General features: G+C 41.6%; 1 protein-coding gene across 2 annotated transcripts; it reads right to left on the bottom strand.

The window, feature by feature from the left end:
- Nucleotides 1-1861: 1861 nt before the first annotated feature.
- man1b1a (mannosidase, alpha, class 1B, member 1a) lies at nucleotides 1862-27080 on the bottom strand. Of its 2 annotated transcripts, none has more exons than XM_084046076.1 (14): nucleotides 26953-27080; nucleotides 23989-24132; nucleotides 18625-18733; nucleotides 16495-16697; nucleotides 15879-16024; nucleotides 15264-15385; nucleotides 12475-12666; nucleotides 10450-10598; nucleotides 8824-9012; nucleotides 7469-7659; nucleotides 6737-6860; nucleotides 5743-5937; nucleotides 4028-4159; nucleotides 1862-2119 (listed from the first exon to the last, which is right to left on the bottom strand). In XM_084046076.1, exons 2-14 carry the CDS (start codon nucleotides 24088-24090, stop codon nucleotides 1910-1912), a joined length of 2064 nt encoding a protein of 687 aa, XP_083902202.1. In that variant the 5' UTR covers nucleotides 24091-24132; nucleotides 26953-27080; the 3' UTR covers nucleotides 1862-1909. The 2 variants fall into 2 exon arrangements, with proteins under 2 accessions (XP_083902202.1, XP_083902203.1); XM_084046077.1 differs by having other exon boundaries at nucleotides 27029-27078.

The following is a 27080-nucleotide window of genomic DNA, read 5'->3' as shown; positions in this document are numbered from 1 at the left end:
TAGAGAGCTATAAATAGGTGTGTCACTTCAAAAGATCATTTATATCTTTTGAAGTGAGGTAAGACAGGATTAATCAGGAACAGTACTGGCGGGGACCTGTGCTCCGAGGAGCACATTTTCTAGTCCCTTTAAGACCTGGAACGCATCTGTGTGTCATTTTTAGATTCCTTTGGCTATTCAAAAATAGCAGATATACAAGCTCATAGCGCGGCACCGAGTGCCGCGCTATGAGCTTGTAGATCTGCTATTTTAGAAAAATCTTGAAAATGTTTTTTTTATATTTTTTTCCGAAAACTTTTAGGATTTCGATTTTTTTTTAGAAGCGGCCTCAGGTCTTAATGGGTTAAAGATATTTTTGGGGGCTTTTCTGCCTTTTAGTTCGGTAGTACAGTGGAGATTGACAGGAGACAGGGGGAGAGAGAGTCGGGGAGTGACGCGCAGCAATGGTCCGCCGGGAATCGATCCCGGGCATCAGAGCCTAAAAGTGGTACGCGGCGCCCTTAACCACAAGGCCATCGGCGCCTCGCAAAAAAAGCTTTTTTATAATAGATAGAGACCAGCTCTATAATGACACCCCTTCACCTTAGGGGGAAAATATAATAAAGAATACATCCACATGGAACAGGAGGTGCATGTGGACAGTTTAGGGATTTTCCTGTAGTGCTCTAACACCCCAATCCAACATGGACACTTCGAGACCGTTAAGCTCATTAACCCATTAAGACGAAGCACCTGTGTCACATTTCTTTGGCTATTCAAAAATAGCAGATCTACAAGCTCATAGTGCGGCACACGGTGAGCTTCTAGAGCTGCCATTTTTGAAAAATCTTGAAAATGTGTGCAAATCTTTTAATGTATATTTTCAAAGCGAACATTTTTAACTCAAATCTTTGCTTCTGGGGGTTCCTGGAACAACATAATGTTGAGATGGGGGTCCACGGCCAAATACATATCATTTTGGGGGTCCTTGACATCAAAAAGGTTTGAGGACCACTGATATTATAGCAATATCATTTTTTTCAAAAAACTGTTTTAGATTTAGAAGACATTTGTAAAATCCCCCAGATGCAAAGATTTTAGTTAAAAATGTTCGCTTTGAAAATATATATTAAAAAATGTGCACACATTTTCACGATTTTTCTAAAATATATACCGGTATATATATATTCAAAGCTTTGCAAAAATGTTCATGATTTAAAAAAAGAATAGCAGATCTATAAGTAGATATTGTAGATCTGCTATTTTTGAATAGCCGAAAGAAATGTAAAAATGACACGGATGCGTTCCCCGTCCTTAAAGGTAGGGTAAGTGATATTTTTTGGTTAAAACAAAAAGTATTTCGTTAAAAGGTTAAAATACTATATTCTGATAGTAATCATTGCTATAGAGTGTTTGTTCAGTAACAGGAGTCTCCCTGTCTCTCCAGCTCTTTAATAAACAGAAAATACATTTTTCGGTAGGTGTCAAAATCTCAGCCAATCAGGAGAAAGTACCAATTTTTAAGCTTAATTTGTATAGTGTTCCAGTTCCAATTTTGCATGCTCATTTCTTAGTGTCATCACTTCCAATTTCACTTGTTTAATCTGTATCCTGATTGAGTTCTCTGTCCTGGTTGGATAAAATTGGAAATGAAACTGAAACTGAAACGAAAATGCATTTTCTGTTTAATAAAGAGCTGGAGAGACAAGGAGACTCCTTTTACTGAACAAACACTCTATAGCAATGAGTACTATCAGAATATAGAGCTATTTAACAATTATTTTAACCAACGCAAATCACTTACCCTACCTTTAATGGGTTAAGAGAGGAACGTACTCAGAGCGCCGCGCGGGGGGGGGGGGGGGGGGGGGGGGGGGGGGGGCGCTGTGGCCACCTGGGGGGACACTCTGCTCTATGGCAACGACGTGTGTCACTTGGGTGGAGACGGCCAGATGGGAAAAGGGTGTGCCTCGGTGTTGAAGACGTACTTGTCCAGGCTGAGCAGCTCCATGTCGTCGGTGAAGAGCAGGTACAGGTACTTCAGCGTCTCGCCCAGGAAAAAGCTCTCCATCTTGTCCCTGGGGCCCGGGTTGGCCGGGTCTCGGACGTTGTTGATCGACGTGTAGCCGCCGCCGGGCACCTTTATGTGTGGGAGGAGCATTGGGATACCGGTGATTAACCAAGAGACAGTGGCATGCACAGACATTTTGAGGGGCAGGTGCTCAAGTAAATTATACTTTTTTTTGTTTACTTGGTCTGCTCCTTTTTCCCTCTACACCTAATACCGCTAATACCGAGGCGTTGTGGGCTTGTAGATCGGCTATTTTTGGCTAAAGTTCTCCTCAGAAAAGGGATGCTAGGTTTCGAGTGGTTATGGTAAAAAGAAAAATCCTATCACATAAAGATTTGGCGGACCCCTGTAGTAACTCTGAGGAGGGTCCCGGACCCCCTGTTGAAGACCCCTGCTGTAAACTGGGAAAAAAAAAATCCCCTTTTTTTCAAAAGGGCACTTCTGGTCAAGAGGCCAAAGGGCAGGTGCTTTAGCACTACCTAGAGTCTATCCGTGCACGTCCCTGCCAAGAGACAATAAAAATCGAGTCTTCTCTAAATCACCTGTGCGGTATTCTGTGATAACAGTTGCTTATGGAGTACTGTTATTTGGCTATTTGAACCAATGTATTATTCATGGTAATGTGCACCGCACAGCACTCGCACTCTGTACTGCTTTAACCATTTAGGACCGGGAAAGCATCATTTGTGTCATTTTAAGATTTTTTGGGGTAAATTTTGGCCAACAATTTGGCAAATGTTCACGATTTTTCTAAAATAACAGATCTACAAGCTCGTAGATCTGTTATTTTAGAAAAATCGTGAACATTTGAGCAAATCTTGGAATAGATATTTTTTTAAAGCGAACATTTGTTAAATATTTAGTTCCAGGGACGCCCAGAAGCAAAGATTTGAGTTACAAATGTCTGGTAAAAAAAAACAAAATAATCAAATATTTGCACACATTTTCATGATTTTTCAAAAATAGCAGATCTACAAGCTCATAGCGCGGCACTCGGTGCCGCGCTATGAGCTTGTATATCTGCTATTTTCGAATAGCCAAAGAAATCTAAAATGACAAGAGATGCGTATCCCGGATTGAATGGGGTTAATTCTATTCTAGCTATTGTGGAACCCGCTCATAATAGACCTGTGCAGTTCTTACACTGACATTCTTCTAGTTTTGCCCTGGTCACTACCTGTCCATGTTGTCATTATTCCCATGAGCGACTCCCGCAGACTGCAACGAGGGGAACGGATCGCTCTGGGATCGCTCCAACAGACCCGCTGGTTGACTGGAGTCGCACGAGGCGCGGCGGGTTAACTACCATCAACGACAGTCTGTTATTTTCTTAAGTACACACAACAATCTGCCGGGCATAACAGCGGCACAGCGGTATGCAGACAGTGGTAGGGACTCGGAGAGGTGTCAGTGTTGCCATGTCCGCTTATTATAAGCGACTTTGGGCTTCTTTTTCTGTTAAGTCAATTGTAAATATTGGTCGTTTGCGGGTTGTGTTTTTTGGGCTCGTTTCTTAAGCGTAGTTGCTTATTTGGGCTTGAGCGTATAGATCGGCTATTTTCAAACAGCCGGTGTAGACGGTATATAGGTTTAGACTTTAAAGTGTTCATGTGGCCTACTCGCTTCTTCTGGGCTTGTTTTCCTAGTTGCTTATTTCTCTTGCACACAATCTGGCAACACTGAGCAGTGTGAGTGAGGCTGCCGAACAGATTTAACTCGTGTCTGTGCTACTCTACTGTATATGAAAATGCACGTCTTACAGTAATATTCACGACTACTGGAGTGCAGAATATTTCCTCTAGAGAACATTACATGGCCTTTTCACGCATTTAATGAGTTTTGCATTCGGCACACCAGTGTCACACGCCTAAAATAGCAGATCTACAAGCTCAACACGATGCGTTGTAAGCTTGTAGATCAGCTATTTTTGACTGTATAAACAAAGTGGACATTGTCTATAGTGTAGAGACTCTATACCTTTGTGTACTTGTTGAAGCTCTGCAGTATGTCCCACCCCCAGTCTCTGTACTTGGTGTCCTTAGTGAACCTGTACATGTAGAAGAGACTTTCCACCGTCTCCGGCCGCAGCAAGTTGTGTCGATCTGCAGACTGAGGCGTGGAGAAGAGGGATTCAATGAAAAACACATTAGGGCTATCTTCTGAAGTCTCGGGTTCCCGAAAGTACCAAACGCCGTTTCCCTATTCAGTTTCCCATTGCTTCCTTTGATTGGCTCAGCAACAGATCTGAAGTGATAACACGTAAGAATTCTGCTGCCGAGAAAATTGAACAAAGTTATGGGAAAAAAAGCTATGGGAAACTGAACCAGAAGAGGAAAACTGTTATGGCACCTTCGGGACCCTGTTTTAAGTGGTTTGACAAAATCCAATGTATGAGCACTGAAAAGGGAGCAGACATGATCTTAGATATTGTACCATTGAGGACACCCACGTTGACGTCCTTCTGAGGATTCTGACATACTGTTATCTCCTATTTTAACCAGACCCAGAAGTGTTCATTACGTATTACTGAGATGAACTGAGGTGCAACCCAGACATTAAAAGAACTCTTGATTTGGCTCATTTAACTTTGAGACAAAACATGTAGAAACTTTAAATGCAGGCTCTTTTAAAACCAAACAAAAACTCTCATTGAATATTGTTTTTGTCTTTTGTTGAACAGAAACAAAACAACAGTGAATTAATTGAGCTTGAGATGGATTGAATTGCATTTTGATGAGGTTAATTAAGCATCACATACAGGAGGAAACAAAACATCTAAAAAATATTGATGTTTTGAAATAATGACTGAGACTCAAACCATGTCAGGAATGAGTAAAAATGGAACAAGAAATATGTTTCTTTCAAATGTTAAGTCAGCTAAATGTAAAATGGTAATCAGCAACGTAATTAACCTTACTTGATTACTGTAACTCAGAGAAACTCTCTGTTGTAACAGAACATGTAACCAAACATAATTTTCCACACGATTGTTATCAACAATTATCATCATTATTATTACTATTTATTATTATTATTTATGATTTCTTTATCTGTTTGTAATCTTAAAAATTAAAAACCAAATGTTTAACCTATCCGTCTTTATACCTTTCAATCCGGTCTATATCCCACAGTATAGCAACATTATATTTTACTTTTGAATACAAATGTGACGTTTTTCAGAAAGCTGTTTTGATTTAGAAAGCACTAAGTGCCGCGCTATGAGCTTGTAGATCTGCTCTTTTTTTTTTTTTATCGTGAAAATTTGTGCAAATCTTTGAAAGTATATTTATTTTTAAAGCAAACATTTGTAACTCAAATCTTTACTTCTGGAGGTCCCTGGAACAACATATTCTATATCAGTGGTTCTAAAACCTCCCAAAATTATATGCATTTGGCCACGGAACACCCCCCCCCCCCCCCCCATCTCTAAATATTTTGTTCCTAGACGCAAAGATTTGAGTTAAAAATGTTGTTTAAAAAATATATACGTATTAAAAGATTTGCACGAAATGTTCACGATTTAAAAAAATAGCAGATCTACAAGCTCGTAGCGCGGCACTCGGTGCCGCGCTACGAGCTTGTAGATCTGCTATTTTTGAATAGCCAAAAAGTATAAATTAACGAAGTGGTTAAAATCTAAAAAAAACAACATAAAGGGAACATTCTAGAATCCCGACTCTTATTGGCCTGACCTTCACGTCGACGTCTCTCCCGTCCAGCCCGTGGACGTTGAAGTAGGCGATCTCGGGACTCAGGCCGGTCTCCATCTGCGCGTACATCTGGTGGCAGGTCTCTATCAGCTGCACGGCCAGATCCATGTGGTCCTCGGGGAGGCCGTTGTGAGCGCCCAACGCCAAGGTGCCGGGCAGGAAGCACACCAAGTGGTCCTGCAGGAGGGAACAGGCGCGATATAATAGCTGATCTACAGGCTCAAAGTGAGTGTGTTGCGATGAGACCGCTTTGTGAGATTTACAAATTTGCAATTTTGTGCAAGTCTTGACAATGCAAAATTGTGTATACAGTGCGTTTACTATACATACATAAGTATAAATGTATAAACACACAACATAGTGTAGGTAGGCAAGTTGTGTCTATCCATATCTACTGTATCTGCTGTAGAGATAGACCGATAGATAGCCTTTATTAACCCTTTAAGACCGAGAACGCATCTGTGTCATTTTAAGATTTCTTTGGCTATTCAGATATAGCAGATACAAGCTCATGGCTCGGCAGAGAGTGCCGCACTATGAACTTGTAAATCTGCTATTTTTTATTTTTTATTGTGAAAATGTCTGCAAATCTTTGACTATATATATTTTTAAAGCCAACATGTTTAACTCTGGGGGGGTCCCTGGAACTAAATATTTTGAGATGGGCGTCCATATCATTTTGGGTGGTCCTTGACATAAAAAAGTTTGAGAACCACTGATTATAGCAACATTTTTTTTCCCCCAAAAACTGATTTAGGAGACATTTGTAGAATCCCCCCAGAAGCAAAGATTTGAGTTACAAATGTTTGCTTTAAAAATATATATTCAAAGATTTGCATACATTTTCACGATAAAAAAAAAATAGCCAAAGAAATCTAAAATGACACAGATGCGTTCCCGGTCTTAATGGGTTAAAGCAATTATTAAAGCAATGGTGCTGCAAGGCTGTTCAGAGTTTGCTGAATTGTTGTCTTACCATCTTGGGATGGAACCTGTTGTGGGACAGTTCCCCCACAAAGGTCAGTTTGTTGGGTCCTCCTGACTGTCTCACGAGGTGCTTTTTAACTCCTTCAATAGCTTGGAGGTAGTCCTCCAACAGGCTGGAAATGACAAAACATAACTAACTCGTTAATTAATCACGTGTCATCTAGTCTAGTGGTTCTCAAACTTTTTCATGTCAAGGACCCCCAAAATGATATGTATTTGGCCGCGGACCCCCATCTCAAATATTTTCCATGATTTTTCAAAAGTAGCAGATCAACAAGCTCATAGCCGCGCTATGAGCTTGTATATCTGCTATTTTTTGAATAGCCAAAGTATAAAAGGTTAAAACTATTGTGATGCTATATTAACACATTTTGCTGGGGACCCCCTGGAACCCCCCCAAGGACATGTATTTGGCCGTGGACCCCCATCTCAAAATATGTTGTTCCATGGACCCCCCAGAAGTTGTAACCGAGTTTAAAAAAAGTTATATTTAAAAATATATATATTATATATAAAAAAATATATTCAAAGATTTGCACAAAATCTCACAATTTAAAAAAGAATAGCAGATCTACAAGCTCATAGCACGGCACTCGGTGCCGCGCTATGAACTTGTATATCTGCTATTTTTGGAATAGCCAAAGAAATCTTAAAAATGACACACCAGATGCGTTCCCGGTCTTAAAGGACCAATACAAAAAAATGTAATAAATGTAATTACTCTTCTTCGACCTTGCCTCCCTGGATCCACTGTTTGAGCAGGTACTCGTAGTAGCTGTCCGCCCTGGCCCCCAGAGTGTAGACCCCTTTGTGGGTGAACTGGCCGCTGTTGGTGTTGATGAACATGGGCACCAAGCCGTCGTGTTTCCCTGGCAACTTGTGAACCAGCTTCATCACCTCGTTCACAACCTCCTGGGGGACAGGGACATGGGACAAATCAAGCCCCCACTACCACGGTAGGAACAGTGAAGCTGTCTTCGCCTGGTGGTCAAATCTGGGATAGCAACACGTCCACATTTTAAAAATGCTACTGCGTGTGCGTCTACCGTTAAAACCAACTAATGTCCCTTCAGACGCTCCGTAGAAACCCTAGTGCGCCTGCTCAGGACCCAATATGGAACCAATATTTCTTACTTCCGGGTGCTTCAAAACGCCACTGAGCAATTTCATTGAAATGAATAGCTGGGGCGTGGCAATCTGCCAATCTGTTCACAAAAAAAGCTGTGGTAGGAAAAAAAACAAAGCATTGTTTTCGGTTTGGACAGATAATCTCCTGGTTCATATCGTGCCAGCCTGGATTCACTGAACACCGACAGGAAGATGGATGGATTTCATGAACAATCCAAGGTTCAGTTACAGTAAGAACCCCCCCTCCAAGAAAAAAAGAAAAGAAAGAACAGAAAATCATCACAGACATTAAAGACAAAGACTCCAGCCTCCAGCTGTCTCCTCACACCACATAATGGCTGGCCCTGGATGAAGACACTGAAAATGATGGAGCAGTAATATAGCAGTGGTGGAAGAAGGGCTCAGATATTTTACTTAAGTAAACGCAGCAATACCACAACATGAAAATACTCTGTTACAAGTAAAAGGCCAGCGTTCGAAATGTTTCTTGAGTAAAAGTACAAAAGTATCGGCATCAAAATATACTTCAAGTACCAAAAGTAGAAGTACAAAATGTTTGAAAATAGCAGATCTACAAGCTCACAACGCGTCTCGATGCGGCGCGTTGTGAGCTTGTAGATCTGCTATTTTCAAACAGCCTCTGAGTCTGTATAAAATAGGGCTGAAGTGGTTAATGTGTGTTTTATAATATAATAAGTTATATCTGCAAAGCAACTACTAAAGTGTTCAAATAATTGTAGTGGAGTAAAAGCACCATATTTGCCTCTGAGATGTAGGCCTAGTGGAGTAGAAGAAAACGGTATTGAAAATGGGAAATACTCCAGTAAAGTAAAAAATACCACAAAAATACCACAAATTGCACACAAGTACAGTACAGTACTTGAGTAAATGTACTTTACACCACTGCAGTATAGTAATTCTCTAACAGAGACCCAGAGAGCCTCTCACCTGGTACTGAGGCTCCTGGGTGAGACGGCTGAGCTCTCGGAATTCCAGCTGGATGCTCGTAACCTCCGCCAGCGTGCTGTCCGCCGTCCATCGAGGATTGCGGGCCGTGCCCTTACCGATGTTGACGTCGGAGTAAGGGATCTTGGAGGGCGTTTTGAAGGCTGGCATCAGCCTCGAGCCGATGTCTTTCTGTAGGCAGTGTGAGGGAAAATGCAGAGTAAAGTTTCCCTGCCTTTCCACAAAGTCACACATTTCTCATTAATCAACATTGTTAAATCAATATTTTATTTCCGAAATGACTTTTTACACCCAACATTTATAGTATCTACTAGTGATGCGCGGGTCAGGTTTTTTCATAACCCGCCCCAACCCGTCCCGCAAAAAAGAATATAAATCAACGACCCAGCCTGTCCCGTAGCTTGCCAAAGAAAAAACAACACACACAAGCAAGTCCATTCAATTGCTTTCCAGAGAGAGAGAGAGAGAGAGAGAGAGAGAGAGAGAGAGAGAGAGAGGGACAGAGGGAGGGAGAGAGAGAGAGAGAGAGAGAGAGAGAGAGGGACAGAGGGAGGAAGAGAGAGAGAGAGAGAGCACACGCGTGGGAGAGAGAAGGTGTGTTTTGGTGGGGGGGGGGGGGGGGTTCCTTGGGTTGACCCCGCTTCGACCGATCGAAAAATCTTGAAAATGTGTGCAAATCTTTGAATATATATTTTCAAAGCGAACATTTTGAACTCAAATCTTCTCTTCTGGTGGTCCCTGGCACAAAACATTTTCAGATGGGGGGTCCGCGAGCCAAACGTATATCAATGTTAGGGGTCCTTGGCATGACAAAGGTTGAAACCCACTGATCTACGGTAATATCAGAATCAGGAACCACACGAACGAGGAAACTTTGACAGCGAGGAGCTCTGTGGCCAGGGACGTGCACAGATAGACTCTAGGTGGTGCTAGAGCACCTGCCCTTTGCCCTCTTGACCAGAAGTGCCCTTTTGAAAAAGGGCACTTCTGGTGTGTGTGTGTGTGTGTGTGTGTGTGTGTGTGTGTGTGTGTGTGTGTGTGTGTGTGTGTGTGTGTGTGTGTGTGTGTGTGTGTGTGTGTGTGTGTGTGTGTGTGTGTGTGTGTGTGTGTGTGTGTGTGTGTGTGTGTGTGCGCGCGCGTGTGCGTGCGTGCGTGCGTGCGTGCGTGCACATGCGTGGAAAAAAATAACTTCATATAATGACTGGATTAAAAGCTTAGTTAAAGGGGGAAAACCACCCATTTTCAACGCTTTTCTGTTGAGTAGAACTGGAGGTCTAGAAAATCAACAACGCAGTTCAGTTGATTTCAGTTTACAGCAGGGGTCTTCAACAGGGGGTCCGGGACCCCTAGGGGGTCCTCAGAGTTACTACAGGGGGTCCACCAAATCTTTATGTGATATGATTTTTCTTTTTACCATAACCACTCGAAACCTAGCATCCCTTTTCTGAGGAGAACTTTAGCCAAAAATAGCTGCTATTTTTGGCAAAGAGGTATAGGTGTAGAGGGAAGAAAGAGCAGACCAAGTAAACAAAAAAAAGTATAATTTACTTGAGCACCTGCCTCTCAAAATGTCTGTGCACGCCACTGTCTGTGGCGAACCGGACTCACCGCTTTCTCCAAGAACAGCTCGTCTCCCGTTAGGTGGTAGGTGCTCAGCAAGCTCCCCAGGATTCGGATGGTGCTCTCAAAGAGGTTCACGTCCACATTCTTGGTGAAGGACAGCTCCGTCTGCACCCAGTGCCTGGCCTCCTCAAATTCTGTTAGCAGAGAGAGACGGAGAGTGACACAGGAGATGAAGAGGAGATTTTTTTTCCCCCCGCAGGACAAATCGTGGACAGAGAAAGAAAATTGTTTACCTTGAGTGGCAAGCTCACCATTCCATTTATCAAGAGATGACAAATGGAAATTATGGGGCTTGAAATTGAAAACAACTTCAGATTAGATAGACGCTTTATTTGTCCTTGCTGGAAATTCATTTCAGCCGTCATTCAACACTTAACCCATTGAGACCTGAAGCCGATTCTACATGTCTCCTAAATCCCAACAGTTTTCTGAAAAACGTATGTTTCTATATCAGTGGTGCTCAATCTTTTTCATGTCAAGGACCCCCAAAATGATATGTATTTGGCCGCGGACCCCCATCAAAATATTTTGTTCCAGGGACCCCCCAGGAGCAAAGATTTGAGTTAAAAATGTTCGCTTTAAAAATATATATATTCAAAGATTTGCACACATTATCACGATTTTTCAAAAATAGCAGATCTACGAGCTCGTAGCGCGGCACTCGGTGCCGCGCTATGAGCTTGTATATCTGCTATTTTTGAATAGCCAAAAGTGTAAAATAATGCTTTTTAGCTCAAATCTAAAAATGACACAGATCCAGGTCTTAAGGGGTTAAATACACAATACATAGACAGATCACACAATACATTAAACAGTACTACGCAACTGCTATCTTACAAAAAAGTTCGGAAGTTCTTAAAAGGTAGGATAAGTGATTTACTTTGGTTAAAATAAGGGTTAAATAGCTCTATATTCTGATAGTACACGTCGCTATAGAGTGTTTGTTCAGTAAAAGGAGTCTCCCATGTCTCTCTCCAGCTCTTTATTAAACAGAAAATGCATTTTCAGTGCTCTCTCTCCTGATTGGCTTACATTTTGTCACCTACCTGAAAATGTAGTATATTCTGTTTACTAAAGAGCTGGAGAGACCCCTGTGACCGAACAAACGCTCTGTAGCAATGATTACTATCAGAATATAGTACTTTAACCTTTTTAACAAAAGACAAAAAAATACCAAAGAATATCACTTACTCAGTAACTTCAGTAATACCAGAGGTATAACCTGTAAGGATCGTGCAATCGTGCAATGAGCAACACAGCTAAAGCGTGTGGGCATCCCCCAATATGCTTCTGTTGGTATTCGCTCTCGTTTTGAGTGTCCTGCCAGTCACAGGTGTGTGTACTTTTGGTACTTTTGAAGATGGAGTGCCATGATATTTTTCAACCCTAAAACGTGATCATAAGGTATTATTATTATTATGTAAGGATTTAAAAAAAAAAAAAAATAGTGTACAGAAATTGTTAAAAAAAATGTTTTTATGTGGACACGCCTCCAGTTCATTAAGTACGCCTGGTTCTCACCTTAGCACCTCCTCCACCACCTTAGCACCACCCACCTGTCCTAGTCCCTCCTCCTCCTCATGCCCACACCTGTTGTGTTATGATAATGAGGGGGAGGGTATGTTTTTTTGGGGGCTCTGTGATGTCACTAAAGGGCTGTTTCTCTATTGGCACGTTTGACCATCAAGATTTCAGCCTCCAGGAAGAAACTCCAAATAATCAGAGAAGACATAAAACACCATAAAACCACCTCCGGGGGGCTTAATGAAGTTCTATCAACCTCATAGACACATGAAAAACAGAAAAAGTGCAAAAACATGGCACCAGCTCTTTAAGTACATTTTGATGCCAATACTTTTGCATGTTCAACATGGGCCTTTTACTTGCAACAGAGCATTTCTACACGGTGGTATTGCCACTTTTACTTAAGTAAAATATCTGAGTACTTTTTTTTCCACCACTGCATGTAACCATTGGTGCGGTAAACAAAGAAACGAGATTTGACATTACCTTCTTTCAGCCCGAGGATCCACATAGTGTCCAGTGCGTCGACAAGCGTCAGGCCCAGGCCAAACCACTCGCCGAACGACTTGGAGATGGGCTTGAGCTCGTCGTGACCCCAGGCACTGTCCTTATAGCCTTTCCAGGCGTGTCTGAAGGTCCGGCGTACGGCCTCCAGCCTGTCCTCAGAGGTAAGGACGACTAAACGGACACACGGACAACACAGAGGGACCCCAAGCGGGACGTTAACCCATTAAGACCTGAGGCAGCGTCTTAAAAAATTCAAAATCCTAACAATTTTTCGGAAAAAAAATGTAAAAAATAATTTTCACGATTTTTCAAAAATAGCAGATCTACAAGCTCGTAGCGCGGCACTCGGTGCCGCGCTATGAGCTTGTAGATCTGCTATTTTTGAATAGCCAAAGACATCTTAAGTGACACAGATGCGTTCCAGGTATTAATGTGTTAAGCCCACAGTGCATTACCAGTGGTGTAAAGTAACCAATTACATTTACTCAAGTACTGTCCTCAAGTACAATTTTGAGGTTTTTTTTTTTACTGTACTGGAGTATTTCCAATTTTCAGTACTTTTACTTCTACTCCACTATATCTCAGAGGCAAATATTATACTTTTACACAACAATTATTTAAAAACTTTAACTAGTTTTTACTAGTTACTTTGTGTATTTAGACTATTGTTACCAAACATACATTAACCACTTCAGCTCTATATACATTTCGGCTTTTTGAATAGCCATTTTATACGTGAAACGGGACATTATGCATAATGAGTACTTTCTACTTTTGGTACTTTAAGTACATTTTTATACCAATACTTTTGTACTTCTATTCAGGTAAATCTTTGATTCCAGACTTTTACTTGTAACGGAGTATTTCTACATTGCAGTATTGCTACTTTTACTTAAGTAAGAAAAAAAAATTGTACTTTTTCCACCACTGTGTATTACAAACCAAAGTAGTCATTGCCATCCTGCATTTTCTGCTGCTGACGAGAGCGAGAAAGAAAGAAAGACGGATGACTTTTCACCATAAAAAGAATATTATGACTGTGAATGAAATCATTACTTTTGACAGTCAGGGGTTGACGTGTCAGGGCCTTAACAGGCCTGTTTACCCCTGGAAGCTGACGGTGGACTTTTCCCCCCTAAAGAGATGCCTGGAGGCAACCTGACATCACGTTAGGATGCTGTGAACGTCATGACTGCTGCCTTACACTGCAGACACTACTCAGGGGAAATAAGGAACAGCTGTGTTGACTGGTGTAGTGCAAGCTCTATGCACAGCAGCCATTTTGGAGAGAAATTGGGCCTCTTCTTAATTCCTCCACAGGTGTTAACAATGATACTAATGAAGGCTCTGTTCCATTCTGGTCAGGGTGCTGATATCGTGCATGTTGGCTCACTAGAAACACTCCATTTTGGTTCCCAAATAGCCCCTTATGGTGGGTGTGTAACTCTGAGAGTTATGGGGGTTCTTGAAAATAAGACAACCACTATGCCACACTAAATGGAACAGAGCCTTAATTAGTATTATTACACGGCTTGGTTGAATGCTCGATTCTGATTGGTCAGTCATCGGTCATTATTTCTGGATAATGACCGATGATAATGACCGGTGAGACCGACGAGGAAACTGTGTAATCAGAGACTACAGAACACCTGCTCATATCAACCTGCGCTGCTTGGTTTTATGCTTTATCTAACATGACAGCCATGTAAACAAACACACCATGTCATTTACAACTAAACGTTGCTCTCAAGAATGTTTTTGAAAACATTTGAAGTGGGAAATAGACGATACAATGACCGAAAAGTCATTCTATTTGATCCTCTACACTTCCTTGTTTATCGTGGCACAACAACGGGGGAATACCAAAACGCTCGGCCCAAAACACAGTCGCCCCGGGGCAAATCCGGCGGTATTACTGGCAAATCGGCAGTAAATAGAATGGGGGGCGAGTGTGTTTTGGGGCGAGTTTTTTTCCATTTCGTCATTTGTTTTTGCGAGGCGAACTTGTCCGCCCAGCCCAATACTTATGGAATACTTTCATTGCCGTAAGCAAGGAAATACTTCGTTTTGTTGTTACTTTTGGGTAAATGTATTTATGTATTTATTAAGTAGCCGTGTAATAAGCGGGATAATGCATGGGGAGGTAGTCATTATTGAAATTTAAAGCCCTTCAGGGCGACTACCTCCCCATGCATTATCCCTTGCTTATTGGTAACACCTGTGAAGGAAGTAACGAAGGGGCCCAATTCATTCCCAATATGGCTGCTGTGCATAGAGCCTGTAGTGGCTGAAATTTACCGGCACAGTGGCCACCCACCCAAACACTGAATCCACACCTCCTCACTTACTGAAGGCCACTCTTCATCAGTGGTGGAAAAAAGTACTCACATTTTTTACTCAAGTAAAATTATCAATAAGTCCGGAATAAAAGTACAAAGGTAGGGTTAGGGTTAACCCTCGAAAAGAGGAGAACTACAAGATGTAGATCGGCTATTTTCAAATGGCCGAAATGTATATAGGGCTGAATTGGTTAATGTATGTTTTGCAATAATAATCAAAATCTACAAAGTAACTAAAGTTTTCAAATAATTGTAGTGGAGTAAAAGTACAATATTTGCCTCTGAGATGTAGTGGAGTAGTAATAGTAGTACAAGTACTGAAAACTGGAAATGCTCCAATAAAGTAAAGATACCTCAAAACCGTACTTAAGTGCAGTACTTGAGTAAATGTACTCAACAAAAGGCATAAAATGCAACCATGTAACAGACCTGGTGCCGGTGAAACGGCCTCATCGGGGTTGGCTGGCACAGGAGGCTCTGCAGTCTCTCTCTCGCTGATGGACGGTATTGGTTCGGCGGCCTGATCGGCTTCGATCATGGCCCCACGCCAGCTGAAAAGACAAAAATCCTTCTTATATGCCTGGATTGTTAAATCGTATTTTTTTCCTTATTGAGACCGACTGTAGGTAAAGCTGTGAAATTCGTCATTGTCAGGTGAAAGTGGCTGGCAATTTCATGTGTATCAGAAGGAAACGGTGTGGTCGTCTACAGTACACCAGCGGTTCTCAAACGTTTTCGCACCAAGGACCCCCAAAATGATATGTCACAGGCAAGAGATCTACAAGCTCAAATCGTAACGTGCTGTGAGCTTTCATTCGTCTCAAGAACGCTTTCGTTGACTCTATCCACAGTGGCTTGCAATTTCACCGGACACTTTCACCGTTTGGCCATGCGGTTTGGCCTCTGACTCTTTACAACCCTTCCCCCCACCGCTGGGGGTCCCCAGACCCCACGTTGAGAACTGCTCTACCCAAGACTAAACAGTAGGGGTCAGCACTGACAGGGACTGGTATAAGAAAAGAAGAAAAAAAAAGAAAACAATACCTCACAATCTTCTTATGTCCATTCTCCTCTTCTTCCTCTTCAACTTTAACTGCCTCTTGCTCTTGCTTCTCCTTCGCTATGGCTTCTGAAACGTTGGCTGCTTTCTGCAGGCTCGGCGGTCCTCTCTTGCTCTGGAACGGTCTTTTCTGGTGGCATCAACCATCACAAATAAATGAGTCATTACAAGTAAATACTGCAGGTCCCATTCTGAGAGCAGGATGGGATATTATTTTGTTTGTTGTTTGCAAAGAAAAAGAGCTAAATTTAACCCATTTAGACCGGGAAAGAATCTGTGTAATGTTTAGATTTCTTTGGCTATTCAAAAATAACAGATATACAAGCTCATTGTGCTATGAGCTTGTAGATCTGCATTTTTTTTTTAAATGGAATTTTTGAATAAATATTTTTTAAAGCAAACATTTGTAAATTATTTTGTTCCAGGGCTTCCAGCTTGTAGATCTGCTATTTTTGAATATCCATGGAAATCTAAAAAAAATGACACAGATGTGTTCCCTGTCTTAATGGGTTAAAAAAATCCCCCAAAATCTATCTCTGTTTTTATTAAAATGTATCATTTATTAGTATATACAGTGGACACTCCTCTGTATTTACTAACCTTAACGGGGGGCTTGGGTGGAATGGGTGCTTTGAGTCTCTGAGGCTCTGGAATGACCTCCGGGATGAGTCTGGGCTTCGCGGCCGGCCTCAGCTCTGGTACGGCCGCGTGGCCCAGCAGCGGCCCGGCCAGAGCCTTGACCGGAGGCAGGGCCTTTATCTGTCTGTCATCTAGCTCCAGCCAGTCCTCCGTGTCTGACACACCTACGCACGCACATGAAAACGTGAAAAAAATATTGAAAAAACATGAAAAACACGGGTGAAAAAAACGTGAAAAATAAAATATTTTTTGGCCAAAAAACGTGAAAAATAAAATATTTTTTGGCCAAAAAACGTGAAAAACGTTTTTTTTACGTGTGAAAAACATGTGAAAAGCGTGAAAAAACATTTTTTCACGCACGTGAAAAAAGAAAAGCATGAATGTGCGCTCAAATACGCAGGAGCATGAGAAAACGTGTACATGTGTCATGTGTGTGTGTGTGTGTGTGTGTGTGTGTGTGTGTGTGTGTGTGTGTGTGTGTGAACACGCACATCACATAAGTGTGTGTGTACAGACTAGGGCTGTCACGATTAGAAATTTAAGTTGATTAATTGTCACTTAAATAATTTGCGATTAACGATTTGATTGTGTGTTTGGCATTCAACATTAAAAAAATCCACAGGGCAGATATGACAAATAACTTAAACACACACACACACACACACACACACACACACACACAAACTGTACTTAGAGGAAAACACAGCATTCTTCATTGTTCTTGTCACTCGTCATCACAGAAAACGGTGACAGAAGCCCACCATAATGTGTCATACTGTCTTTATACTTTCTCTTATTATTCATTGATTTAGTACACACGGTTCTGCTGAATACTCCATTCTGATTGGTATAAGGGATTGTGCCATCTGTTACTTCCGAATAACAGACCCCTTTTAGCACGCTTCGAATCATTATGTGAAAATCTCTGTTTCACATCCAATCTTATCACTCCCCAGAAAGAAGGGTGGTAGATTTTAGATAAGATTTAACAATCTAATCAACCCTTGCGACACGGTGTGCTTTGTTCAGTTTAACGGCAAAATATGTTTAGCCTCGCAGTGAGGCTGGAGCCAGTAAAGCGGTTTGTTTACGGTTTTATTTTGGGTTTGATAGTTCCCTCTGCTGTGTGTGTGTGTGTGTGTGTGTGTGTGTGTGTGTGTGTGTGTGTGTGTGTGTGTGTGTGTGTGTGTGTGTGTGTGTGTGTGCGTGTGTGTGCGTGCGTGCGTGTGTGTTCCTTTGGAGAAACCTTGCTACAATCAGACTCCAGAGAAGGGGGAAAAAAACATTGGATTAGACCCTACTGATTTAGTCAGGGATTACCATGGCAACAATGGAAACTTTGAAGCATTAGTGCCACTGGTGGCTGGCTGTGAATACTAGTCGAGCCGATCTTTCTACCTGTGTTGGAGCATCAGGGTCTGTACTTTACTCTAAGGATTAGCCATTATTCTATTGATAACTAACTTTTACGATTAATCAAACAATCAAGAACAATATTTTTTGGGGATAAAACTACCTGTATATACCAACAAATCTATGTGACAAAATTCGAACAGATTTTTTTCATTGGCTATATCGATTAGTCTGATTAACTCATTCACTGCCAGACTTATTGCTGGCCGCGTTTGCCCACTGCCAGAGATTTTTCATTGAAAAAAAAAAAGTACTCAGGAGCTGAGATACAGAATTTTTAAGCTTTAAGTTAACAAGGAAGTGGATGGGAGTCTTTTCCTTCGAAAAATCATATCTCCTTGGTCTTTGGGTCCAAAAAAAAAAAAAAATTAAAAAAAAAAAAAAAAAATTAATAATTACGTTTTTTACGTCAGTGGCAGGTTTGGTAAACGGGAATAATTACGTTTATTACGTCAGTGGCAGTGTATGAGTTAACCGCGTAAGCCTTATTCTATACTTCTTTTTGTACAGCCGTGTCATGCAAAAACAGCCGATCTACAAGCTCATAACGCGTCGGATCACAATGCGTTCGTGAGCTTATGAATCTTTTCTTTCTTTCTATCAATATTATTCAAATGTATATACTTTATAATTGATCAAACGGATGTGTTTGATGAAGTGCTGCAGCCCTACACTCACCCCTCCACTTCTCTGTGAGGCTGGGGTAGGAGAGCAGTCCGAGTATGAGCAGCGCAGCTAGCAGGAGAAGGACCAGACTCCGCTGCAGCCGAGACAGCTGCTTCCATTTCTGCAGAAAGACGTATAAAACAGACACAACAACCTTTGCAAAACATTTCAGCCACGTCCGAATTCCACATCAATAGCATTCCAACTGGTCAAACACCTCGTCCAGGAATGATCTTGAACGTGGCAAACAAGACAGAATCCTCCCCTTACTTTAAACAGGCTTTAAACACATTATTTTATTTTACTTTGGCTATTCAAAAAATAGCAGCTTGTAGATCTGCTATTTTTAGCGGTGCCAACCGCTCTACGTTTGACTCTGTCCGTATGTCCGTCCGTCCGTCCGTCCGTCCGTCCGTCCGTCCGTATGAGCCCGGGATGAGCACGGCAAAGAAGAAACACATACAAACACACGCGCACACACACACACACGGACGTGGAGACTGCCTATGCCATCTCTCCTCTCATTGCCCACACGTACCACTGGTTATCAAAGAGGGGTCCAGGGACCCCCAGCGTATGTTATGTCCGAGCACGGGATGAGCACGGGATTTTAAACAGCTATAACTCCAGTGTGCAGCATGCCACCAAGTCCAAATTTGGTATGTGGACTTAGACCACCAATAGGGACTAGCATGAATTGCTGAAGTTATCAAAGAGGGGTCCAGGGACCCCCAGCGCATGTTATGTCCGTCCGCCCGTATGAGCACGGGATGAGCACGGGATTTTAAACAGCTATAACTCCACTTTGCAGCATGCCACCAAGTCCACATTTGGTATGTGGACTTAGACCACCAATAGGGACGAGCATGAATTGCTGAAGCCCCGCCCCCTCTGTCTTCCCATTGGCTGGCCTTTAAACAGCCATAACTCAAGTTCGCAGCATGCTACGGAGTACAAATTTTGTACATGGACTAAAACCACCAATAGGGACGAACTGTAATTACTTAAGCCCCGCCCCCTCTGTCTGCCCATTGGCTGGGCTTTAAACAGACATTATTCCAGTTTGCAGCATGCTACCAAGTACAAATTTGGTAAGTGGACTCAGACGACCAATAGGGACGAACTGAAATGAGTTAAGCCCCGCCCCAAAGGCACCGCTTCCTTCACACAGGGTGTGATTTTTAACTCAAATCTTTGCTTCTGGGGTATCCTGGAACAAAATATTTTGAGATGGGGGTCCGCAGCCAAATACATATCATTCTGGGGGTCCTTGACATGAAAACGTTTGAGAACCACTGCATTATAGCAACACAAGTGTTTCGAAAACTGTTAGGATTTAGAATACCTTTGTAGAACCCCCAGATGAAAAGATTTGAGTTAAAAATGTTTGCTTTAAAAAATATATATACAGTATTCAAAGATTTGCACAATTATTTCACGATTTTTCAAAAAATAGCAGATCAGATCTTTTTCATTGAAAAAAAAAAAGTACTCAGGAGCTGAGATACAGAATTTTTAAGCTTTAAGTTAACAAGGAAGTGGATGGGAGTCTTTTCCTTCGAAAAATCATATCTCCTTGGTCTTTGGGTCCAAAAAAAAAAAAAAAAAAAAAAAAAAAAAAAAAAAAATTAATAATTACGTTTTTTACGTCAGTGGCAGGTTTGGTAAACGGGAATAATTACGTTTATTACGTCAGTGGCAGTGTATGAGTTAACCGCGTAAGCCTTATTCTAAATTATAAAAATGTTTGCTTTAAAAAATATATATACAGTATTCAAAGATTTGCACAATTATTTCACGATTTTTCAAAAAATAGCAGATCTACAAGCTCATAGCGCGGCACTCGGTGCCGCGCTATGAGCTTGTAGATCTGCTATTTTTTTTTAATAGCCCAAAGAAATCTAAAAACGACACAGATGCGTTTCCCGGTCTTAATAGATTAAACAGGCTTCAAGAAAAATTACAACAAAAGGCACAAGATGTGCCGTGCTGCTGGGCTTACCCTGTACAACCTCATCATCCTGCTGTGCTTTGATGCTGTCACCCACACCGACTTGCTCACAAAATAAGCAATTTGATGAGCACAATGAATGAAGCCAGCGACAGAAAGAAAGGGAGGGACAGAGGCAGGGTCCCCCCCATGAGAGCAAAACAGAAAGACGACGCAAGCTGGGTTCAAGGCTCTCTCTAGGCTACCTGGACTAATTAGCACACCTGTGCAACACCACAAAGTGTCTGTCTGTGCAAATCACCGGCGGTGAACCTTGCTGGTAAACAAAACATAATTGTCTCCCGAGACATCTTACCTCCCTGGTTTTAACTCGTTTCATTTGAATTTTAGATACAAATGTAGATAAAGCATATGTTTATTGTAATTATTTTGTATACATTTTAGAGCCCGACTAATTTATCAGCTAGTAAATTTCATCGGACGATATTCAGATACTGTGTTGATGAGTGCCAATATGGAACTTTTTTTTTTACTTAACATGATTCAGAAAAAGATGCTTGGGGTAATTTAGATAAGTGTATATATAACAAATATTGGCCCCATATATCGATATCCATATTTTTTTTGCTCCATAATAACGCCCCCCTAAATCCAGTATTGGTCAGACTCCAGTATTGAGGTATTCCTCTACCAGTTTACAATCTCATACTGAAGCAGCAAGACGTGTCATCTCAAGGCAACCTTTAACTCAAATCTTTGCTTCTGGAGGTCCCTAGAACAAAATATTTGACAAATGTTTGCTTCAAAAATAGCAGATCTACATACTTTTTCATGTCATGGTTTGGACACCCCCAAAAAGTTATGTTTTTGGCCGCAGACCGCCGTTTCAAAATATGTTGTTCCAGGGACCGCCAGAAGCAGACACTTGAGTTCAAAATGTTTGCTTTAAAAAATGTATATATTCAAAGATCTGCACACATTTTCACGATTTAAAAGAAAAATAGCTAAAAATAGCTATTTTTGAATATCTAAAGTACTAAATAATGTCTATAGCTAAAATCTAAAATGACACAGATGCGTTCCAGGATTAAATGGGTTAATGTACATATATTGTAGATAAGCCTGCCAGACAGGTTTTACCAGCATGTTGTTCTGTTCATGCTGTCAAAAGGAGGAGTCATTGGCATTTTCCAGCCACAATGAACAGGCAGCACTAGTAAACAAAAGAGTGAAGCTACGATACGACAGCTGGAGAAACATGTTTAGCTCGAGGGTGAGAAGGAGAAGGAAGGGAGAGACAGACAAAAGGGGAGAATACAGAAGAGACTGAAAGCTATACCAGTCACATGTCGTATCACATGGGCTATAGCGTGACGATGAGGATGGTATAGGTTTCGGTCTGTGCGTACATCTTGAATGATAGCGTTTAATGACACATTAAACCAGTGGTTCTCAAACTTTTTCATGTCAAGGACCCCCAAATTGACACTTATTAGCCCGCGGACCCCCATTTGAAAAGATATATGCCAGGGACCCCCGTAAGATACGATTTTGTACGGCTCTAGCAGTGATTCTCAACCATTTTAATTTCAAGGACCCCCAGTTTGACATGCATTAGGCTACGGACGCCCATTTAATGGCATTTACATCTCTGGGACCCCAATTCATATCGTAAAATCAATGAATCTAACTCTGAGTGTGTAATGGACCCTAACGGGTCCATTTGGTTCCATTTGTACACTCTCAGAGTTACAGACCCATACGGGTCCATTTGGTTCCTGTCCATCATTTAGCTAGGGACCCCCTGGAACCCCCCCCCAAGTACCCCTGGGGGTCCCCGGACCCCACTTTGAGAACCAATGCATTAAACAACATCACATACCAAAGACTAGGGTCACAGGTATTTGTTATAAATGTCTATTACGTTGGTTCTCAAAGTGGGGTCTGGGGAGCCCCAGGGGTCTTTAAATCGTGAAAATGTGTGCAAAATCTATGAATAGATTTTTTCTTTTTCAACTCAATGCGAACATTTGTAACTCAATTCTTTGCTTCTGGGGTGGTCCCTGGAACGTCATATTTTGACATGGGGGTCCGCGGCCAAATGCATATTGTTGTGATTTCGGTTGACCAACATATGGTCCCTAAGAGTCTCCATCTATAATAAGGGTGGTGGTGAGTGAAGGGTTCTGTTGAGACGCGCGCGCGGAGAACCAGTTGACACCAGGCGGTATCACACGACAAGCTCTCAAGTTTAATACACACATACAGTAGAGAATATCATACAGCCTTGTACAGTGGACACATGACGTGACCAGAAGATATGGAATGAGGACAAGAACATATAGGATAGGAATAGAAGTGGAACAGCGTGGCTCCAATGTGGATATCGTTGCGGTCGGGCAGAAACCTCTTATCTCCATATTCTAACTTTTCGTAAATTAAAAAAGGGATAGTTCACCTCAAAAGGGCTTTTTTTCCTATCGATTACTCACCCCATGGAGACTTGAATTCATGGATATATATATAACATTTTAAAAAGTACAGTCCTACTGAAGAACTAATACATTTGGCACTGGTCGGTCCAGCAGTTTGCCAGATGAGCTCCAGACGCACTTACAGACAAAGCTCGTAAAAAAAACAAAAACATTCTATTTACATAATAACGGTCTACGCTAAATAATGTACGATATTATGGTGGAAGCTGTGTGAACAGACAAGGACATGTATTGATGCTGGTTGGATTCTTTTAAACAATGGTGACATTAGCATCATCCTCTGCACTGTACACTCCTCTGAGAGGGGACAACTGGACCCAAACGGACACATAAGGGTCCACTTGATTCCAATGGTACCCTCTCAGAGTGAACATTAACCCCATTCAATCCTGGAACGCATCTGTGTCATTTTCTTTTATTTCTTTGGGCTATTCAAAAATAGCAGATATACAAGCTCATAGCGCGGCTTGTAGATCTGCTATTTTTGAACAATCTTGAAAATGTGTGCAAATCTTTGAATATATATATATATAAATATGGGAACATTTGTAACCCAAATCTTTGCCTATAGGGGGTCCCTGGAACAAAATATTTGGAGATGGGGGTCTTTCTAAATCCTAACAGTATGTTGCTATATCAGTGATGCTCCAACTTGTCCATGTCAAGGACCCCCAAAATGATAAGTATTTGGCTGCGAGGCGCGGACCCCCGTCATCTCAAAATATGTTGTTCCAGGGACCCCCCAGAAGCACAGATCGGAGTAAAAAAAAAAATCCCTTTAAACATGTTCCACAATTTTTCAAAACATTGCAGATCTACAAGCTGGTGAGCTTGTAGATCTGCTAATAGCCAAAGAAATCTTAAAATGACACAGATGCGTTCCCGGTCTTAATGGGTCGACACCATTGAGAGACATGCAGTACCCCTCACCCTCCAGCAGGACTGTCTGCGATGCTTGCCGTTGTTGTACGTGTGGCTGTGCTGGTCACTGAGCGTCAGAGAGATGAAGTCCTTTCTTGAAGGGGGGTACATCTCTCTGGCTGTGGGTGACGGTCATAGGTCATAGAAGCAAGCCTGGGAGAAGTAGAAAAAAATGATCAATATTAGTCCTCGTCTTTTCTCTGATAATAGTTGACTGTCTTTGGAAGTCTTTGGACCTGTACTGTACTAAAGGGACACCATGCTAATAAAATATTCCGTAATTTGGTGTTGTGATGATGATGGTGAAGAGCTGTCTAACCATTGAGCTTTAGTGTCTAAACCAGTGGTTCTCAAACTTTTTCATGTCAAGGACCCCCAAATTGACACTTATTAGCCCGCGGACCCCCATTTGAATAGATATGCCAGGGACCCCCATAAGAGAAGATTTTTACGACTCTATAGCAGTGATTCTCAACCATTTTAATTTCAAGGACCCCCAGTTTGACATGCATTAGGGCTACGGACCCCCATTTAATGGCATTTCTATCTCTGGGACCCCAATTCATATTGTAAAATCAATGTTAATCTAACTCTGAGAGTGTACAAATGGAACCAAATGGACCCTAACGGGTCCATTTGGTTCCATTTGTACACTCTCAGAGTTACAGACCCATAAGGGTCCATTTGGTTCCTGTCTATCATTTAGTTGGGGACCCCCTCAAGTACCCCTGGGGGTCCCCGGACCCCACTTTGAGAACCAATGCTGTACTGTACTAGAGGGACACCATGCTAATAAAATATTCCGTAATTTGGTGTTGTGATGATGACGGTGAAGAGCTGTCTAACCATTGAGCTTTAGTGTCTAAACACGTCGGTCCATTATCTCCCACAGGTGTTCAACTGGGTTGAGATCTGGTGACTGCAAAAGGCCATAGCATGAGCACTCACATCATTTCCATACTCAAACCACTCAGTGATAGATGTGTTTCATCATAAGGATAAAGGTGACCATTCAAAATATTGATTTGAAACGACCCTTTCCCTCTAAAGGGACATGTTGTGGACATGCCAGACAAATGCCCCCAACAGCATAACAGAGGCACCGGACCGAGACCCCCTGTACTGTCGGGGTCAAGCATTCAGGCCAGAACCATTTGTTCTGTTGGAACGCCACGGCCCCACATACTCACCCCCTTGTTGAGAATATGGTGAAGAATGAATCATCTGATCATTTTTTTCACCACTTGACTTTCAAATATGCATTAATCCTACTTTGTAATGAGGGGTTTACGCACCGCAATGCTAGCTACTATAACAGCTCTTTCATTCTTCTTGAGTAATTTTGTGTCATCCGTGGACCATGCCCAATACTGAGCTTTCTTTCATTCACTTGACTTGAGATATTTTCCTCTTCTTCTTGAATTGAGGTCAAATGGGCCTGCTGAGCAGGGTTGCCAGATCTGCTTATTATAATTTCCCCGCAAGATTTGATTTGAAAATAGCCGATCTACAAGCTCACAACGCGTCGTATCGAGACACGTTGTGAGCTTGTAGATCTGCTATTTTCAAATAGCTGATGTAGATATTAAATGTGGTCATGTGGTCCATAGTCGCTTCTTTTGGGCTGGTTTTCCTAGACCTGGTTGCTTGTTTCTCACACAGAATCTAGCAACACTGCTGCTGAGCATTAAGTATACATCCCACATATATGGAAGTATCCAATCTGATATATGATGAACCCTTGATGTGTGCCTGCTTATCACCTCACTGGCATGTACAATTGCTTTCAATGACCTGTGCCTACCTCGATGTAGCGTTTAGACCATGGACTTCTATATACATACATGTTTTTGGAGATTTTACGTTGTGTATTTGTTTTGTTGTCTGTTGTTGTTTTCTTTTGTGAGTGTTGTCTGTTTGTTTTTTGTTTTGTTTTGATGTTGTTTATATCTTACTCATACTGTTTGGAGATACTCTGTTTATTTGTCTACTTGCTTCAGTAAATGTATGTACTACCTATGAGTATGTAAAAGCACAAAAACGAATAAACAAAACGTTAAAAAACATTTTATTTTTAAAAGTATACATCCCACAGGGGTGCATGTCGCCTTTCCGACATGTCGCCGACGCCTTTCCGACGTTAACGAACCCTATACCTGACCCCAACCGCACGCGGAAGCCACTAGTCGGAGTGGCGAGATGTCGGAATGGCCCCATCCCACAGACAGAGCATTTAGACTCTAAATGCTCTGTCTGTCTGTGGGTATATACTTGAAAAGCCAAGATAGATAAGACATGGGTAAACACAGGTGTTACCAATGAATACTAGGGCTTTTCCAGTGAGCCAACATGACTCTGACCTGAATTCATAGCCTTGGATCTCACGGTCATATGTCATATTAGCCATGGTTCACATGACACTTATGACAGTCATGTTTCAGGGCTAATGTCATATAATATATGACAACCAGGGCTAACCTGAATGGAACCTTCATTATTATGTTGGTAACACAGAGTTTGCCCTACTATTTCATGTCGAAATGGCTGCTGAGGAAAAAGCTCTAATGCTTAATTGTATTAAAGTACACCAGTATGGAAGTCAATACATTTGATCAGGGGTAATAGCCTTGGATCAAGACTATGAGAGATGTCTTTTTGATTGATTTTGACATTTGCATATCATATAGAAATGACAAAATCTATCAAATTACATGTAGTCTTGATCCCAGGCTAGATGAGAGGGATCCTTTACGTGTCATCCGTCAGTACGTACCTATATTAAACACTGAATTCATAATATTAAGGTATGAAATAAAGGTGAGTTAATGATGGTAATTAAACCATGACACCTTGATCTGTGCAGCCATACTATGGGTGTGTATAACGTTACAGTGGCTATAGTGAGGTCCAACAACCATGAAAAATGCTTACACATTTTATACAACATATACATATATGATTATTGAACACTACCTCTATCTGGTACATATATGGCAGGTCGGTCGATGGTATATAAGTGCAGTAATAAGCATGTATTCCTTCTCCTTACCTCTGTCTGCCTGTGTACACATTAGCCAGAAGGCTAACCAGCTGTTAGCATG

The sequence above is a fragment of the Gymnoscopelus microlampas genome (assembly GCF_963454915.1).
Source record: "Gymnoscopelus microlampas genome assembly, chromosome: 21".
Taxonomy (NCBI): domain Eukaryota; kingdom Metazoa; phylum Chordata; class Actinopteri; order Myctophiformes; family Myctophidae; genus Gymnoscopelus; species Gymnoscopelus microlampas.
The sequence above is the reverse complement of the archived record's forward strand: the minus strand, read 5'-3'. Positions and strand labels throughout refer to the sequence as shown.

Coding starts and splice junctions, on each gene's coding strand:
- man1b1a (XM_084046076.1), bottom strand. CDS start 24,090: ATGTACCCCCCTTCAAGAAAGGACTTCATCTCTCTGACGCTCAGTGAC. Junction 9,013..10,449: donor AGCTGTTCTTGGAGAAAGCG/GTGAGTCCGGTT, acceptor CACTGCCTACAG/AAAGACATCGGCTCGAGGCT. Junction 5,938..6,736: donor ACAGGTTCCATCCCAAGATG/GTAAGACAACAA, acceptor TCCCTCCTGCAG/GACCACTTGGTGTGCTTCCT.